The 20420-nt window shown below is 39.1% G+C and overlaps 1 protein-coding gene across 1 annotated transcript; it reads left to right on the plus strand.

Annotated features, from left to right (window-relative positions):
* Positions 1 to 628: 628 nt before the first annotated feature.
* LOC142180997 (putative disease resistance protein RGA3) lies at positions 629 to 7978 on the plus strand. Its single transcript, XM_075253107.1, has 3 exons — positions 629 to 894; positions 1277 to 1988; positions 7850 to 7978. The coding sequence occupies exons 1-3, from the start codon at positions 629 to 631 to the stop codon at positions 7976 to 7978; spliced, it is 1107 nt and encodes a 368-aa protein (XP_075109208.1).
* The last annotated feature ends 12442 nt before the right edge of the window (positions 7979 to 20420 follow it).

Below are 20420 nucleotides of genomic sequence, written 5' to 3' on the forward strand. Positions count from 1 at the left end.
ATCAGTTTCCCGGTAACGGAACCAATTTGTTTAACCAAAAATCTGAGTCTTTGGTCAAAGCTAGAAATAAAGAGAAATTCGGGTTACTGATAATCTGGAGACGAAAATAATAGAAGACTTCTGAGAGTAATAAGTAGTTTTGTATTTCAGTGTAATCTCAATAATATTTCGTGTGTCTACAGATGTTAAGTTTTTCTTCTTTTATAGTTGATTCTACGAGAAGATGTAATGCCTTTGTCTTAATGAGGTAATTATGAGCAATAAATGATATTAAAAGAAACGTTACACAATCATTTCTATTTAATTCAAATTCTCCAACGTATTTGATATTTAATGATGTATTTAGACTCTTTTACGTCATCAGATTCGTATCTTCAACTTCTTCCGATCTTCGATCTTTAAATGACTCGAATAGGTACGAGACTCGTGCCATTTGAGTAACAGTCCATACTTATGTTGCTTTCTTCTCCCCCCATATCTGTTGTCGCCCGTGCCTCTTGGCTATTTATTGCGTTTTGACCTTTTGACCAGTCCACGTGTCATAACACGTCATCTTCAATATTCAGACTCAGTTTTTTCCTAATACAACTGTAACAAAGATCTCGAAATGCTAACACAAAATGTATCCATGATCCAAGCTTTCATTCATGATGCTGAAAGACGACAAGTTGAGGATCAAGCTGTGGAACAATGGCTCAAGAGGCTTGAGAGAGTTGCTGAAGATGCTGAGAATGTGTTTGACGAATTCAAATATGAATCTCTCAAAGCAAAAGTGATGAAGATCCGAAAAAACCCAATAAGAAAGGCCAGTGGTTTCTTTTCTCATACAGCTTTTAAGAGCAAAATGTCTCAAAAAATCAAAAACATCAATGAAGAGTTGTGGACTATCAATCAGTTAGCCAATACCCTTATAGCCCGTTTGGCCAAGCCGCAAAAATCAGCTTATTTTGAGAAGTGCTTTTTTTTAAAATTGCTTTTCTCAAAAGTACTTTCGATGAAAAGCAGTTTTTGTTTGACTAATTAGTTTGAAAAACACTTCTGAGCAACAATTAGTGTTTGGCCAAGCTTTAAAAAACTGCTTCTAAGTGTATTTTTCTCAAAAGTACTTCTCAAACAAGTGCTTTTGGAAAGAAGCTACTTTTTTCGGCTTCTCCAAAACTGCTTCTGCTTCTCCTCAAAATCATTTTTTTTCTTCCAAAAGCTTGGCCAAACACCTCAATTTTTGGCCAAAAGTGCTTTTGGCAAAAAAAAAAAAACACTTTTGGCTTAAAAGAAGCTTGGCCAAACAGGCTATTAGTCTCCAACCACTAAGAGGTCCTTCTCAGCAAATACTACCAATTCGAGAAATAGATTCTGTGGTAGTTGCTTCTGATGTTGTTGGTAGAGACAAGGATGTTGCTGAAATAAAGGAGAAGATGTTGAACATGAGAGAAGATGTTGTTCTGTGCACCATTCCCATAGTCGGTATGGGAGGTTCAGGTAAAACAACTGTGGCTAAGAGAATTTTTAATGATGAACATATCAAGCAACAGTTTGAAAAGAGAGTTTGGTTGTGTCTACCTGAAATGTTAGAAGCTAAGAGCTTTCTTGAATTGATGCTTGAATCATTGACAGAAAGGAAACCTGAGGTCCAAAGCAGGGATATAATAGTCAAGAAGATCCGAGATGAATTGCGAGGAAAAAGGTATTTGCTTGTTCTGGATGATTTGTGGCGTGTTGACTCGTGGCACGATTTTGTGGACACTCTGAGAGGAATAAATACATCCAGAGGAAACTGCATTCTTGTGACTACTCGTTCGAAGAAAATGGAATCCTCAATAACAGTAGATCTTCACAAGTTGGAAGTATTAGCAGATGATCATTGTTGGTCCGTTTTTAAACAAAGAGCATTTGTTGATGCGATGGTTCCAGAGGAATTAGTGAGCATGGGCAACAGGATTGTTGAAATGTGTAAAGGTCTACCATTGGCAGTGTTGCGGAAGCCAAATGTATATAGTGTGAATAAGTCACAACTACTATACCAAAGTTATGACAGCCACCAAATAATAAATAAGACAATAAAGCAACAATAAAAGGAACACCAGAATTTACGAGGTTCGGCTAATTTTGCCTACTCCTCGGACACAACTAATATTTTATTTCACTCCAAAAATACAAGTGAAATAATAATAAAGAGAGAAGATACAAATGCCTTAAGAAGATAAGAAGGCAAATGAGAGGTGTGTATAAATCCTAAACATTAAGCTTCCTTTTATAGGAAAAAGTTTCCCACCAACTCCTTAACCCACCGATGTGGGATGGAAATTTGACATATAATTCAACAAATCTCCACCTTGGCAAAATTCTACATCTTCAATTTTCTCTCGGTAACAAATTTTGGTTGTGTCTTCATCTTCAATCTTCAGTGTTCAACAATGTTGATCAAATCCAAACAATGTTGAAACTTGACCGCAGTCACCACCTTTGTCAGCATATCAGCAGGATTCTCCGTAGTATGAATTTTCTTCACCGTGACTCCACCTTCTTCTATGATTTCTCGTACGAAATGATACCGAACATCAATGTGCTTCGTCCTTGCATGATAAACTTGGTTCTTCGCTAATTGAATAGCACTTTGACTATCACAAAAAATTGTGATACCTTTTTGTTCAACACCAAGCTCCTTTAGCAATCCTTGAAGCCAAATTGCCTCCTTCACAGCCTCTGTAATAGTCATATACTCTGCCTCTGTTGTAGACAAAGCAACTGTTGACTGCAAAGTAGACTTCCAACTAACTGGTGCCTTTGCAAAAGTAAACACATAACCAGTAGTTGATCTTCGTTTGTCCAGATCACCCGCAAAATCTGAATCACAATATCCAACTATAGAATGATTGTCTTCCTGCTCAAAAACTAACCCAATATCTACAGTATTATGAATATACCGTAGAATCCACTTCACAGCTTGCCAATGCTCCTTTCCTGGATTATGCATATATCTGCTAATAACTCCAACAGCTTGTGAAATGTCAGGTCTCGTACAGACCATTGCATACATCAAGCTACCAACAGCATTTGCGTATGGTACCTTTGACATATACTCCTCGTTCAGCTTCATCCATTGGCGACATAGTAGTACTTAGCTTAAAATGGGAAGCAAGTGGAGTACTAACTGGCTTAGTCTTGTCATCTATGCCAAAACGTTGAAGTACTCTCTTCAAATATTCCTTTTGAGATAAACAGAGTTTCTTTGAACGTCTATCTCTAATTATCTCCATGCCAAGAATTTTCTTTGCCTCACCCAAATCCTTCATCTCGAACTCCTTCTTCAGTTGAATCTTCAACTTATCAATTTCTTCCGAATTCTTGGAAGTTATCAACATATCATCAACATATAGGAGAAGATATACAAAGGAACCATCTTTAAGCTTGTGCAAATACACACAATGATCGTATTTGCTTCTCTTGTACCCTTGCCGCAACATAAACTCGTCAAATCGCTTGTACCATTGTCTAGAAGATTGTTTCAATCCGTACAACGTTTTTTTCAAGTTTGCACACCATATTTTCTTTTCCAGCAACTTTGAATCCTTCTGGCTGAGTCATGTAGATTTCCTCCTCCAAGTTTCCATGTAAAAACGCAGTTTTTACATCCATCTGAACTAGTTCCAAATCCAATTGTGCTACCAAAGCCAACATAATTCTAATGGAGGAATGTTTTACAACTGGAGAAAGCACTTCATTGTAATCAATTCCCTCCTTTTGAGCATATCCTTTGGCCACCAATCTTGCTTTGTAGCGAACATCTACTTGGTTAGGAAATCCTTCTTTCTTTGCAAATACCCATTTGCACCCAATTGCTTTCTTTCTCTTCCGGAGATTGGCCAATCTCCATGTATGATTCTGATGAAGGGATTGTATTTCATCATTCATGGCAATCCTCCACTTATCTTCTTCTGAACTTTGGACTGCGTCTTTATAAGTGGTAGGAACATCATCAGCTACAATTGAGGTTGCACAAGCAACCGTCTCTATGAGACGAACAGGTTTCGTTATTGTTCTTTTTGGCCTACTGGTTGCTATTGATTCAAGTTGTTGTTGAGGTTCCTGAGTTGGAATCTCCTCTACTGGCTCTCCTTCCAGAGGGTAATCTTCATTTGTTTCCTCCTCTGCTTCTTGTGTAGGAAAAATAAATTTTCCCTCAAACTCCACCTGCTTAAAGGCACCTTCATTTTGTTTGGTATCTTCTGTTACCTTATTTACCATAACAGATTCATCAAAGGTAACATCCCTACTGAATATTAATTTTTTTGTCATAGGACATCATAAACGATATCCTTTGACTCCAGAAGTAATTCCCATAAAAATAGCCTTCTTTGCCCTTGGATCCAATTTTGATTCTGTCACATGATAATATGCAGTTGAGCCAAATACGTGCAAAGAGTCATAATCTACAGCAGGCTTTCCATACCATTTTTCAAATGGTGTCTTGCCATCAACAACAGCAGATGGTAAGCGATTAAAGAGGTGGCATGCATATGTAACTGCCTCAGCCCAAAATTCTTTGCCCAAGCCAGCATTGGACAACATACACCGTACCTTCTCCAGCAAGGTCTGGTTCATACATTCTGCCACTCCATTCTGTTGTGGTGTATGTCTAACAGTGAAGTGTCGGACGATGCCATCATTTTCACAGACCTTATTGAAATGATCATTTTTGTATTCACCTCCATTGTCTGTGCGAATACACTTGATCCTCCTACCTGTTTGATTCTCCACCATCGTCTTCCATTTGAGAAAAATTCCCAGCACTTCATCTTTGCCTTTCATTGTATACACACATACTCTTCGGGAAAAATCATCAACAAAGGTTACAAAATAGTGCTTCCTACCCAATGAAGGTGTTTTGGAAGGACCCATTCCAAATTTAACCCTTGTCTGTTTCCCTTTAACACAATGCTCACAAAACTCCAAGTTGCAAGCCTTGACTCCTTTTAACAATCCTTGATCTGATAGAGTTTTCAAGGATTTTCCTCCAGCATGTCCCAAGCGCATGTGCCATAGCTTGGTTGCTTCTGCCTCTTTGTCGTCACTGGATGTCACTGTCGCTGTCCCAATAACTGTACTACCACGATAGCGGTACATATTATTGTTCTTCCGATTAGCCTTCATTACCACTAGTGCACCTGAGCATACTCTTATCACTCCATTTTCTGCAATCATTTTGAACTCTTTTGATTCAAGGGCTCCCACAGAGATGAGATTCTTCTTCAAGTCTGGTACATATCAAACATCTGTTAATGTTCTGATCATTCCATCGTGGTTCCTTAATCGTATTTAACCAATCCCATGTGAGGTAAGAGGGTTGTTATCCGCTGTGTGAATGATTACATATTCTCCTTCTTGAAAATCCACGAACCAGTCCCTGTTGGGACACATATGATAGCTACAAGCCGAGTCCATCAACCATATATCTGATGATGTTGATGACTCTGTTGTAACTAATGAGAAGTCTGAATCATCACAATCAGCTACATTTGAATCCATAATGGCCTTTCCATTATTATATTTGGCCTTATTCTTCAACTTCGGACAGTCTTTCTTCCAGTGCCCTTTTTCTCGACAAAAGGCACATTCATCTTTGCTGGGTCTGGATCTTGACTTGGATCTTCCCTTCTTTGTCCTCGTTTGATTTTGAGGACGACCCCTCACAAATAGTGCTTCTCCTTCTCCGCCCTTCTGTTTTTCTCGCTTTCTTTGTTCATAGCTGTACAAAGCCGAACAAACTTCTCTAAGAGAAACTTCATCATTTCCATGGAGTAGAGTAGTTTCAAGGTGCTCGTACTCATCAGGAAGTGACGCCAACAACATCAAGTCCAAGTCACCATCATCATAAGTTATATCCATATTTTGCAAATATGTGACCAACTTATTGAAACTGGTGATATGTTCATTCATCATGGTACCAGGAACATAGGTGAAGTGAAATAGTCTCTTCTTCATGTACAATTTATTTTGACTGTTTTTCTTCAAAAATTTATCCTTCAGTGCTTTCCATAATTTACTTGCAGAAGTTTCCTTTGTGTATGGATATTTCTACTCTCTAACAAGGTAGGATCGAATGGTACCGCAAGCAACACGGTTGATAATTCTCCAATCTTCTTCTCCAATAACATCTGGTTTCTTTTCTTCAATGGCCAGATCTAGCCCTTATTGAAAAAGGACATCTAGAACCTCGCCTTGCCACATCCCAAAATGTCCGGACCCGTCAAATATTTCTGCCGCAAATTTCGCATTTGACACAATTCTTGTCATAAGCGAAGATGCCAATGATGACGTGTTGTTGACTCTTGATGTAGATTCTTCTTGTTTATTGTCTCCCATATTTGACACAAATATTATTTAATAGCTGACGACATAAATCAAGATTATTTCCTTTCTGATGTAGAAGATCAGACTAAGCTGCAACCATAGAGCATACTCAGACAGAACCTTGACTCAGTTACCAAGATAAATCTTTTCTGATGGGGAAGATCAGATTATGCTGCAACCACAGAGCATACTTAGACAGTACCTTGGCTCTGATACCAATTGTTGCGGAAGCCAAATGTATATAGTGTGAATAAGTCACAACCACTATACCAAAAGTTATGACAGTCACCAAATAATAAATAAGACAATAAAGCAACAATAAAAGGAACACCAGAATTTACGAGGTTCGGCTAATTTTGCCTACTCCTCGGACACAACCGATATTTTATTCCACTCCAAAAATACAAGTGAAATAATACTAAAGAGAGAAGATACAAATGCCTTAAGAAGATAAGAAGGCAAATGAGAGGTGTGTATAAATCCTAAACATTAAGCCTCCTCTTATAGGAAAAAATTTCCCACCAACTCCTTAACCCACCGATGTGGGATGGAAATTTGACATATAATTCAACAAATCTCCACCTTGGCAAAATTCCACATCTTCAATTTTCTCTCGGTAACAAATTATGGTTGTGTCTTCATCTTCAATCTTCAGTGTTCAACAATATTGATCAAATCCAAACAATGTTGAAACTTGACCGCAGTCACCACCTTTGTCAGCATATCAGCAGGATTCTCCGTAGTATGAATTTTCTTCATCGTGACTCCACCTTCTTCTATGATTTCTCGTACGAAAATCCTGGACTAAGATTTGACATCAGAGGCCAATTCTGCACAATGTACATGCTACATTCTTAATAAACAAAATTTCTGTCTCCAGCAAACACTAAACTTGTAGCACTTATGTGCTGTATCATTGTCTGTTGATAGCTTCTTTAATGTAAAAAGGGAAGCCTGGTGCACTAAGCTCCCGCTATGCGGGAGATCCGGGGAAGGACCGGACCACAAGGGTCTATAGTACGCAGCCTTACCCTGCATTTCTACAAGAGGTTATTTCCACGGCTTGAACCCGTGACCTCCTGGTCACATGACAACAACTTTACCAGTTACGCCAAGGCTCCCCTTCGGCTTCTTCAATTTACTATTCTGTTTTTCATTTTGAAATTTATTTAGGCTTTTGTTTGTGAACACTAAACAAAAAGTAACCAAACCTGCCATTTGGATTATTTAAGTCCAAAAACTACGAGGCTCAAATCTAGAGCTTCTGTTTCGGCTCTACAAGTCATGATCTTTACGTGTGTAATTCCAATTCCCAACCTGCACATTTCTAGATTGTAGGAAAGGGAAAAAGTTAATTTTTGAGTTGGTTTGTTTAATCTAAAATTCACATATGCTAATGTTAACCCCAAAATTTAGGCTCCAAAATGGGTCGAATGAGTGATTGGGTTTTGTTGCACATGATAATCTGTTGAGCTTTAACTTATGAAAAAGTCAAAAGTGCAATGGACCAGTGGGAAATCCCAGCCTGCAGCTCCTAAATTCAGTTAAGCTGGTGCCTTTTGTAGCAAGGGCTACTAAACTAGCAAGTAACAACAGCATCTTTGATTATATTGAAAATACCAACTAAAAAAATGACAATAAGAAGAAGCTGGAGGTGAGAAGCAGAAGAAGGGGATGAGATCAGAGATACAAAGAGTGGGATGAGAAGGGGATATTTTCATAACTACTTTTTCCTAAATCACTACAATGCCTATGTCTGCTATGTATAACTAACTCCTGGCCCACACACATTTATTTAGCACTCACTACATAATCCATTAGCTTTGCAGGTGGTTGTTTCTTGCGTTTGCCTCTACCCAGATTGCCCTTCATCACTTCATTACCCAATTCATTCTCAATTGCCACATCAGCTTCCAACTCATCCGCCTTGTCAGCTTCGTCTAAGATTGTATTCACAACATTACCCCCATCTCCAACAAGAACCTTGTCCTCAAGGTTCAGGTCGCTCGGAGGCATAGCAGCAGCAAAATCAGTCAGCTGAAGAGGTGTAATCTGATTGTCAGGCTGGCCCGTACACTTCTTGAGCATGGATATATGAAAGACAGGATGGATCCTAGCCGCAGCTGGCAGCTCCAGCTTATAGGCAACATCTCCTACCCTTTTCAAGATGCGAAATGGCCCAAAATATTTTCTACCCAGCTTATGTTGCTTTTGTAGCTGCACAGAATGTTGACGATACGGTTTAAGCTTCGCATAGACCCACTCCCCGACTTCATAGTGTAGTTCTGTCAGCCAAGGCTTTCATCCGTCATTGAGCCTTAGCTAAATTATGCTTTAGGAGTTCCAAAACTGTATCACGCTGCACAAGGAACTGCTTCACGAGTTCACTACAGCTGCTGCCCAATATATATCGAGCAATAGTAGGTGATTCTTGACCATAAAGAGCCCGGAAAGGGTCATTCCTGCTGAAGTTTGTAGAGTTGTGTTGTACCAATATTATGCCCATGGTAACATAGCCACCCAATCAGAGGGAGAATCAGCCACAAAACAACGAAGGTATTGCTCTACACATTTGTTGAGCGCTTCAGATTGACCATCGGTTTGGGGATGGTATGCGGTGCTCATTACTAACGTGGTGCCAAGCATCCGGTTTAGTTCCTACCAAAAGGAATGGATAAATCTTGGGTCTCGGTGTTGCGGAAGCCAAATGTATATAGTGTGAATGAGTCACAACTACTATACCAAAAATTATGACAACCACCAAATAATAAATAAGACAATAAAACAACAATAAAAATAACACCAGAATTTACAAGGTTCGGCCAATTTTGCCTACTTCCTCGGACACAACCAATATTTTATTCCACTCCAAAAATACAAGTGAATCAATACTAAATAGAGAAGATACAAATACCTTAAGAAGATAAGAAGGCAAATGAGAGGTGTGTTTAAATCCTAAACATTAGGCCTCATTTTATAAGGGAAAAATCCCAAAAATATTTCTCCCCAACCGATGTGGGAGTTTGACAACTTCAATAGATCTCCACCTTGACAAAATTCCACATATTCAATTTTCTCTAAATAACAAATTTTGGTTGTGTCTTCATCTTCAATCTTCAATCTTCAGTATTCAACAATGTTGATCAAATCCAAACAATGTTGAAACTTGACCGCAGTCACCACTTTTGTCAGCATATCAGCAGGATTCTCTGTAGTATGAATTTTCTTCATCGTGACTCCACCTTCTTCTATGATTTCTCATACGAAATGATACCGAACATCAATGTGCTTCATCCTTGCATGATAAACTTGGTTCTTCGCTAATTGAATAACACTTTGACTATCACAAAAACTTGTGATACATTTTTGTTCAACACCAAGCTCCTTTAGCAATCCTTGAAGCCAAATTGCTTCCTTCACAGCCTCTGTAATAGCCATATACTCTGCCTCTGTTGTAGACAAAGAAACTGTTGACTGCAAAGTAGACTTCCAACTAACTGGTGCCTTTGTAAAAGTAAACACATAACCAGTAGTTGATCTTCGTTTGTCCAGATAACCCGCAAAATCTGAGTCACAATATCCAACTACAGACTGATTGTCTTCCTGCTCAAAAACTAACCCAACATCTACAGTATTATGAATATACCGCAGAATCCACTTCACAGCTTGCCAATGCTCCTTTCCTGGATTATGCATATATCTGCTAATAACTCCAATAGCTTGTGAAATGTCAGGTCTCGTACAGACCATTGCATACATCAAGCTACCAACAACATTTGCGTATGGTACCTTGACATATACTCCTGTTTAGCTTCATCTTTTGGCGACATAGTAGTACTTAGCTTAAAATGGGGAGCAAGTGGAGTACTAACCGGCTTAGTCTTCTCATCTATGCCAAAACGCTGCAGTACTCTCTTCAAATATTCTTTCTGAGATAAACAGAGTTTCTTTGAATGTCTATCTCTTATTATTTCCATGCCAAGAATTTTCTTTGCCTCACCCAGATCCTTCATCTCGAACTCCTTCTTCAGTTGAATCTTCAACTTATCAATTTCTTCCGAATTCTTGAAAGCTATCAACATATCATCAACATATAGGAGAAGACATACAAAGGAACCATCTTTAAGCTTGCGCAAATACACACAATAATCGTATTTGCTTCTTTTGTACCCTTGCCGCAACATAAACTCGTCAAATCGCTTGTACCATTGTCTAGAAGATTGTTTCAATCCGTACAATGATTTTCAAGTTTGCACACTATATTTTCTTTTCCAACAACTTTGAATCCTTCTGGCTGAGTCGTGTAGATTTCCTCCTCCAAGTTTCCATGTAAAAAAGCAGTTTTTACATCCATCTAAACTAGTTCCAAATCCAACTATGCTACCAAAGCCAACATAATTCTAATGGAGGAATGTTTTACAACTCGAAAAAACACTTCATTATAATCAATTCCCTCCTTTTGAGCATATACTTTGGCCACCAGTCTTGCTTTGTAGCGAACATCTTCTTGGTTAGGAAATCCTTCTTTCTTTGCAAATACCCATTTGCACCCAATTGCTTTCTTTCCCTTCGGGAGATTGGCCAATCTCCATGTATGATTCTGATGAAGGGATTATATTTCATCATTCATGTCAATCCTCCACTTATCTTCTTCTAGACTTTGGACTGCATCTTTATAAGTGGTAGGAACATCATCAGCTACAATTGAGGTGACACAAGCAACTGCCTCTATGAGACGAACATGTTTTGTTATTGTCCTTTTTGGCCTGTTGGTTGCTATTGATTCAAGTTGTTGTTGAGGTTCATGAGTTGGAATCTCCCGCTCTACTGGCTCTTCTTCCAGAGGATAATCTTCATTTGTTTCATCCTCTGCTTCTTGTGTAGGAAAAATAAATTTTCCCTCAAACTCCACCTGCTTAGAAACACCCTCATTTTGTTTGGTATCTTCTATTACCTTATTTACCATAGCAGATTCATCAAAGGTAACATCCCTGATGAATATTACTTTCTTTGTCATAGGACACCATAAGCGATATCCTTTGACTTCAGAAGTAATCCCCATAAAAATAGTCTTCTTTGCTCTTGGATCCAATTTTGACTCTGTCACATGATAATATGTAGTTGAGCCAAACACGTGCAAAGAGTCATAATCTACAGCAGGCTTTCCATACCATTTTTCAAATGGTGTCTTGCCACCAATAGCAGCAGATGGTAGACGATTAATGAGGTGGCATGCATATGTAATTGCCTCAGCCCAAAATTCTTTGCCCAAGCCAGCATTGGACAATATACACCGTACCTTCTCCAGCAAGGTCTGGTTCATACGTTCTGCCACCCCATTCTGTTGTGGTGTATGTCTGACAGTGAAGTGTCAGACGATGCATCATTTTCACAGACCTTATTGAAATGATCATTTTTGTATTCACCTCCATTATCTGTGCGAATACACTTGATCCTCCTGCCTGTTTGATTCTCCACCATCGTCTTCCATTTGAGAAAAATTCCCAGCACTTCATCTTTGCTCTTCATTGTATACACCCACACTCTTCGGGAAAAATCATCAACAAAGGTTACAAAATAGTGCTTCCCACCCAATGAAGGTGTTTTGGAAGGACCCCAAACATCAGAGTGTACATAATCCAAAATGCTTTTAGTATTATGGATCACTATACCAAATTTAACCCTCGTCTGTTTTCCTTTGACACAATGCTCACAAAACTCCAAGTTGCAAGTCTTTACTCCTTTTAACAATCCTTGATCTGATAGAGTGTTCAAGGATTTTCCTCCAGCATGTCCCAAGCGCATGTGCCATAGCCTGGTTGCTTCTGCCTCTTTTTCGTCACTGGATGTTACTGTCGCTGTCCCAATAACTGTGCTACCGCGATAACGGTACATGTTATTGTTCTTATGATTGGCCTTCATTACCACTAGTGCACCGGAGCATACTCTCAACACTCCATTTTTTGCAATGATTTTGAACCCTTTTGATTCTAGGGCACCCACAGAGATGAGATTCTTCTTCAAATCCGGTACATATTGAACATCTGTTAATGTTCTGATCATTCCATCATGGTTCCTTAATCGTATTGAACCAATGCCATATGAGGTAAGAGGGTTGTTATCCACTGTGTGGATGACTCCATATTCTCCTTCTTGAAATTCCACAAACCAGTCCCTGTTGGGACACATATGATAGCTACAAGCCGAGTCCATCAACCATATGTCTGATGATGTTGATGACTATGTTGTAACTAATGAGAAGTCTGAATCATCACAATCAACTACATTTGAATCCATAATGGCCTTTCCATTGTTATATTTGGCCTTATTCTTCAACTTCGGACAGTCTTTCTTCCAGTGTCCCTTTTCTCGACAAAAGGCACATTCATCTTTGCTGGGTTTAGAGCTTGACTTGGATCTTCCCTTCTTTATCCTCATTTGATTTTGAGGACGACCCCTCACAACCAGTGCTTCTCCTTCTCCGCCCTTCTGTTTTTCTCCCTTTCTTTGTTCATAGCTGTACAAAGCCGAACAAACTTCTCTGAGAGAAATTTCATCATTTCCATGGAGTAGAGTAGTTTCAAGGTGCTCGTACTCATCAGGAAGTGACCCCAACAACATCAAGGCCAAGTCGCCATCATCAAAAGTTGCATCCATATTTTGCAAATCTGTGACCAACTTATTGAAACTGGTGATATGTTCATTCATCGTGGTACCAGGAACATAGGTGAAGCGAAACAGTCTCTTCTTTATGTAAAATTTATTTTGACTATTTTCTTCAAAAATTTATCCTCCAGTGCTTTCCATAATTTACTTGCAGAAGTTTCCTTTGTGTATGGATATTTCTGCTCTCTAGCAAGGTAGGATCGAATGGTACCGCAAGCAACACGGTTGATAATTCTCCAATATTCTTCTCCAATAACATCTGGTCTCTTTTCTTCAATATCAAGATCCAGTCCTTGTTGAAAAAGGACATCTAGAACCTCGCCTTTCCACATCCCAAAATGTCATGACCCGTAAAAAATTTCTACCGCAAATTTCGCATTTGACACAATTCTTGTCATAAGCGAAGATGCCAATGATGACGTATTGTTGACACTTGATGTAGATTCTTCTTGTTTATTGTCTCCCATCTTTGACACAAATATTATTTAATAGCTGACGATACAAATCAAGATTATTTCTTTTCTGGTGTGGAAGATCAGACTAAGCTGCAACCACAGAGCATACTCAGACAGAACCTTGACTCAGTTACCAAGATAAATCTTTTCTGATGTGGAAGATTAGACTGTGCTGCAACCACATAGCATACTTAGACAGTACCTTGGCTATGATACCAATTGTTGCGGAAGCCAAATGTATATAGTGTGAATGAGTCACAACTACTATACCAAAAATTATGACAGCCACCAAATAATAAATAAGACAATAAAGCAACAATAAAAGGAACACCAGAATTTACGAGGTTCGGCCAATTTTGCCTACTTCCTCGGACACAATCAATATTTTATTTCACTCCAACAATACAAGTAAAATAATACTAAAGAGAGAAGATACAAATGCCTTAAGAAGATAAGAAGGCAAATGAGAGGTGCGTTTAAATCCTAAACATTAGGCCTCCTTTTATAAGGGAAAAATCCCAACAATATTTCTCCTCAACCGATGTGGGAGTTTGACAATTTCAACACTCGGTCAGTTACTATTGATCTCGGAGGCCCATGTAACCTGATGACTCCGACAACGAAAGCCTCAACCACAGTCCGACTAGAGAATGTTGAGGGTAATGCAATAAAGTGGCCGAATTTAGTCAATCGATCCACCAATATCATAATAGTTGTTTGCCCCTTGAAGCTGGAAGGCAAGTGATGAAATCCATTGCTATGTCTTCAAACACCAAACGAATGCGTTGTCGTTTGTTGACATATTGAACAAGTTGTCAACAAAGGGTAGGCAAAGGGTGCAATAATCCCGCTGGATGATGGTGGATATCCTTCATCTGTTGACATATTGAACAAGTTGAGACAAACGAATGCACATCCCTCCTCATATTTTTGCAATAAACATTTGAGGCCACACGGTGCAAAGTACGGGCTATACCAGCATGTCCCCCAATGGAAGTAGCGTGGAATTCCTGTAAAAGTTGTTGTCTAAGAGGGGAATCAATAGGAATTACCAAGCGTCCTTTATAAAATAAAAGACCACCTCTAAAGGTGAAGTCAATGACAAGAGTCTAGTTGTTGTATAATAGATGTCTGAATGTCAAGCAACTCCGGCTGGTTCTTGTTGAGTTCTCTCAATTCTTCAACAAAGGCTGGTATTTGCATAGTAATGGCCAAATAAGTAGCATCAGGGGCTCGTGAGAGAGCATCAGCTGCTAAATTCTGTTTCCCAGGGCGATATAGGATGCGAAAATCATACCGACTAACTTACACAGCCACTTCTGTTGTTCGGGGTTTGGATGATTTGCGTGGTAAGGTTACGGAGAGCTTGTTGGTCTGTAATTATTGTGAATCTTCTGGCAATCAAGTATTGATGCCATTTACTAACAGCTTGTGTAATGGCAAACATTTCATGGTGATAAGGTGGAAGCTCCTTGCATTCGGGGGCTTAATTTTTGACTGAAGAATGCCACAGGATGCCCCTTCTGAGACAGTACAACACCAATCCCAACTCCCGATGCATCTGTTTCCACTTAAAGCTCATGACAAAAATCGGGCAAAACAAGGACAGGGGTAGAGCTCAAGCGTTCTTTCAAGGTTTCAAAGGCATTTTGTGCGCGTTCAGTCCACAGAAAAGCATCACGACACAGTAAGCCAGTTAAAGGAGCAGCAATAGAAGCGTAATGATGGATAAAATGCATGTAATACCCAGTGAGCCCCAAAAAACTCCGGACCTCCTTGATAATTCGTGGGGCTGGCCATTGCTGTATAATGGCAATTTTGCTAGGATCCATAGCCAATCCTTGAACAGATAGTACATGTCCAAGGTAATCAACAGTTGTCTGCACAAACGAACACTTGCTCTGGTTCGCCACTAAACTGTGTTGGCGTAACAGTTTCAACACTAAACTAAGATGTTCCAGATGATCAGCCCAAGTTGGACTGTAGACGAGAATATCGTCAAAGAAACCAACATAAAACGGCGCAAGTAGGGACGAGAAACAGAATTCATGGTAGCTTGAAAAGTGGATGGCTCATTAGACAACCCGAATGGCATAATCAAAAATTCAAAGTGACCGTCATGGGTTCTAAATACTGTCTTTTCAATGTCCTCGACTCTATGGGTGTTCAAAACCAAACCGAAACTGAAAACCAAACCGAAATCGAAGCTTAATGGCTTATTGGTTCGGGTTAACGGTTTAACGGACAGGGAACAGATTGAATTTTTTTTATTAATGGCTTATCGGTTTGGGGGTGGATTATTCATATTTCTATCCGTCAAGTATATATATATATATATAATATAATTTTATCCATATTACTGCTCTGGACAATGGTACGAAGTGCAAAGTGAATTGTACTGATTGCTTGGAAGTATCTAATTGGCCATTGAGTCTCTTTGACGCGTGTATTCTCCTGAATCCTAATCACTTGGCAACTGGAGACCAATAATCAGTATTAAACTATTAACATTTACACTTTATACATTAGGTTCAATCTTAACCAAGTTATTTTTTTTTTGGTTTTTTAACAGTTTGTCATCTTCTTAAACAGTAAGAAATTTGTTCAAATGATACTGTTGATGTATTCTATTGTGCACTTCTCAATCTCTTACTATCCACTTGAATGTAGTATGAGAAGATAAAAGAAGTATTTGATATCCAGTATTTGATTCTAGTAATAGGGCCTCATGGTGTAATTTAGTTGATATATATGTATGAGAAATGTTGACTATATTGTTGTCTTAGGGATGTACTCTCCAACACTGTGTTGAAGTATGTTAAGTTTCAATCAACTGAAACTAAACCGATAACCGTCCGATAATAGCTAAACCGATACCAATCCGCTTGATATTTTATCGGGTGGCAAGCGGATTAATACATTTAAAAACCGATAACCGATAAGACAAACCGTTAAGAGTAAATAACTGCCCAATCCGCCCGATAAGCAGCCCTACTCGACTCATACCTGTTGATACCCAATTTTTCCCTGTATATTTTATATATGCAAAATACTTTCAAATAGCATATATATGCATATATAAGTATGCCCAAGTGTTTTAGTGTTTTTTTCTAATTTTTAAATCAACTTATTGCCCTATTTTAACAGTACAAACCAATAATTGTTCCTCAAATTATCATTTTGGTGCTTAATGCATTTTATTCTCATATTTATACCAATATAGCTAAGGTAATTTTTGCACATTTTTACAAATTTATTTAGTATTTTTAAGGCTAAATTGCATATAATTGTAATTTTAGCCTATTTTAAGATTTAATTGCATTTTATACTTGTGAAATTGGTTCCAGTATTTTTAATTTAATACTTATATATTATTAATTAATTCAGTACCTTTAATTTATTTTCAAAAATCATTTTACAATTTTTTATAAAATAAAAGGAAGAAAGTGGTTATTTAAATGCTAGCCCTATTTCATTTCAATTATAGCCTAAATCAACCCCCCAATTAACCCAATTTCAAATCCCAAATTGACCGGCCCAATTTCAGTTTAACCCGCCCCTGACCCAACTAATCTAACTCACCCGGCCTCCCCTTTTGATCCAGGGCGTTGATCATTTTGATCAACGGCCACAATCATTCCTTTCCTTTTTAATTCACAAACACCCAACCCTAAAATCATTTTCCCCTAACCCGCCGCCTCTGAATCCTCTCCTCTCTCAGGCTCTCTCGAACATTCCCTAACCCTAGCCCCTCTCACCGTCTTCAAACCTTTAAACCACCGGAATCCATGGCCTCTCAGGCCATGAGAGTCTTAAACTCACCTCCCTTTGCTCTTATACACTTGATACTTGAAGATTCGAGGTCTGGCCTCGAAGGTTTTCGCTCAGATCTCCGCCTATTCAAGGTTCTACGGACATCTCCGGCCTTGCTCCGGCATACAATGGTGTTTCAATCCCAGTTCTGACTTCTCCGGCTCAGATCGGACCTTTTCTCAAGCCTTTCTCATTTCTAGGGCTCTTCTGAAACCCTAACTCTTCGAGGTTTTCTCTAATCTTTTTAGATATGTTATGTATCTATGCTCTGCCATAACACATCATATTCAAGGGGAGGTGCTATGGTGCATGCTATTTGCTGATGGCATAGTCCTAATTGACGAGACACGATGCGGCGTCAACGAGAGGCTAGAGGTTTGGAGACATGCCCTTGAGTCTAAAGGTTTCAGGCTGATCAGGACGAAGACGGAATACCCTGAGTGCAAATTTGGGGCCGAGCCGACGGAAGCAGGAGTGGAAGTGAGGCTCGACTCTCAAGTCATCCCTAAGAGGGGTAGTTTCAAGTACCTTGGGTCAGTTATTCAGGGGACCAGGGAGATCGACGAGGATGTCACACATCGTATAGTGGTGGGATGGATGAAGTGGAGGTTAGCAACGGGAGTCTTGTGTGACAAAAAATGCCACTATTACTAAAAGGTAAGTTTTATAGAGCAGTGGTTAGGCCTGCTATGTTGTATGGGACCGAGTGTTGGCCGGTTAAAAATTTACACATCCAGAAGATGAAAGTAGCAGAGATGAGGATGCTGAGGTGGATGTGCGGGCATACAAGGATGGACAAGATTAGGAATGAAGATATTCGAGAGAAGGTGGGTGTGGCCCTCATGGAGGACAAGATACGGGAAGCAAGAATCAGATGGTTCGGGCACATTCAGAGGAGGAGCACTGATGCACCAGTGAGGAGGTGTGATCGACTGGCTGTGGTGGTCACGATGAGAGGTAGAGGGAGACTTAAGAAGTATTGGGGGTAGGTGATCAGGCAGGACATGTCACGACTTAGGATTTCTGAGGACATGGCCCTTGACAGGGAATTGTGGAGGTTGAGCATTAAGGTTGTAGGTTAGGGGGAAGTTTGTGAATATTACTACAGCGCAGTAGAGGGAGACTAGCCATTTAGGAGTTAGACTTAGGATACTACTGATCAGCTACTGATGCAGGGCTGTATCTGTTGGATATCAGTATACCTTACATCCTTTTCGTATTTCCTATATTTCTTATATTGTTGTTATTTTGTTATTTTATGTTATGTATTTTATGTTATTTACTATGAGTCTATTGATAGTACTAATATATTGTCTCTTGTTGCTCTCTTGAGCCGAGGGTCTCCTGAAAATAGCCTCTCTGCCCCTCGGGGTAGGGGTAAGGTGTGCGTACATATTACCCTCCCCAGACCCCACTTGTGGGATTATACTGGGATGTTGTTGTTGTTGTTGTTGTATGTATCTATGCTCTACTTGAGTTTTCAAACGATTTCCCCAACTTTTCTTTCAAAAATTACTTTCAAAATCACTTTTTTTGATTTAAGGTTTTCTGGAAATGCTTAAGGTGTTTCTCTGACTTTTTTTCCCCTTTTCCATTGTGTATGTTTGTCTCTACTGTGTTCTTATGTTCTTTTTTTACCACGCATGTTCTTCTACTGTGTTTCTACACTACGTGCCTATATGCTTTTCACTATGCTTTGCTATTTCTTCCACTACGATCTGATATGCTTCGCCTATTGCTTCCTTCTACCATGTTCTTAAGTGTTCTTACTATTTTACCTTGTTTAAAGTTTCTTCTAAAGACCTACTTAAGCATGTTTTCTTCTACTGTTGCTTCTACTATCAGTTGTTCTCTCATCATGATTCGAATTAGTTTCTTCACTCTGTTTGCTGTGAATCTTCTACTGTGTTTGCGTGCTTTCTCATGAGTTTCTGAAAGAAATCCCTAAACCTGTTTCGACTAATTGCCTCCTTATCTCTGTATTTGATTCAAGGGGGAAACCCTAGAATTTGGGGATTCTGCTGAGGTTTGATTAAGTGAACTAGGGTTTTATCTTTTTAGAACCCTTAACTCTTTCATGACTGATTTTGAGTCCGAACTGAGTTTGGACATCTTTGTTTTCGTACAATTCTGAACTTCTTCTAAAACTCTCCTACACTGGGCTTTCTACTGATTTTTCAAGGGCATGACAAAGTTCTTTCATGTTTAAACATGTCTGTATGCTTTTTATATGTGTGTTGATTCTTTCTTCAAAGAGGCTTTCAAACTAGTGATTGATTCAGAATTCCTTTTTAATAGGTCTAATTGATTGTTACTGATTTTTCTTAAGTTAAAACCTTTTCCACCTTTCTGACTTGGTTCATTCATACCAAATCTTTGATCTCTGATTTCCTGGCCGTTAACTGATTTCCTTGCCTTATTGGCACAAACCGTGTACTGTCAAGACCCTGTCCTTAAATAACCTTTATGTATTTGCCTCTAATTTACTACTTTGCACAAAGTGTTTGACTACCTTCTTTCCTTAATTAGTTTTACTCATTTGAATCTGAATCCCTTAATTAAGGGAAACCTTGTGTAATTGATTGATAATCAGTCTTCAAACTATTTTCTTACCTTATTTCTGCCTTCTTTCTACACTATAAAAGGCTCGACCCCTTTTCACCACTAGACTTCAGACTTCACAAGCTCACAACCTCTTTTGAAAATTCATACTTAGAGTGTTCTTGCTTCTTGTCTGCACTTTGGCTTTTACAAGACTACTGCTTTCTTCTTTACTTGTCCCTTTGAAACTGGTATGTCCTAACATAATTTTCAGCATCACCCCAATATGTTTACTTACAGTCTTTGTATCCACATCTACCTTATTGTTTTCTGTAAAGTTTAGCATCTAACTTAATATGCCTATGTGCTACTGTTTGCCTCTTTTTGTGAACACTTGCTCCCTATCCCATTACCCCTATTTGTTTGTAAGTCGAGACTTAGGGCATGGAAACAAGAATTGTTGTCCATGAACTGAGTTTTGAACCCCTGAGGTCTTAACCTCTAAGTAGGCTGGAGGGTGTGCCAGTAAGTCTCATTGCTGGGTATGCCCCTTTGCCTCCTCTTCCTGCAAATTCCCCACTCCCCTATACCCCT

Source organism: Nicotiana tabacum, chromosome 5 (genome assembly GCF_000715075.1).
Source record: "Nicotiana tabacum cultivar K326 chromosome 5, ASM71507v2, whole genome shotgun sequence".
Taxonomy (NCBI): domain Eukaryota; kingdom Viridiplantae; phylum Streptophyta; class Magnoliopsida; order Solanales; family Solanaceae; genus Nicotiana; species Nicotiana tabacum.

Bases quoted from the DNA above. Each gene is read 5' to 3' on its own strand.
- LOC142180997 (XM_075253107.1), top strand. From the start codon at position 629: ATGATCCAAGCTTTCATTCATGATGCTGAAAGACGACAAGTTGAGGAT. The intron at 895-1,276 runs GTTAGCCAATAC...GCTTAAAAGAAG, and splicing joins GAGTTGTGGACTATCAATCA to CTTGGCCAAACAGGCTATTA. The intron at 1,989-7,849 runs GTATATAGTGTG...AAAAGTCAAAAG, and splicing joins CAGTGTTGCGGAAGCCAAAT to TGCAATGGACCAGTGGGAAA.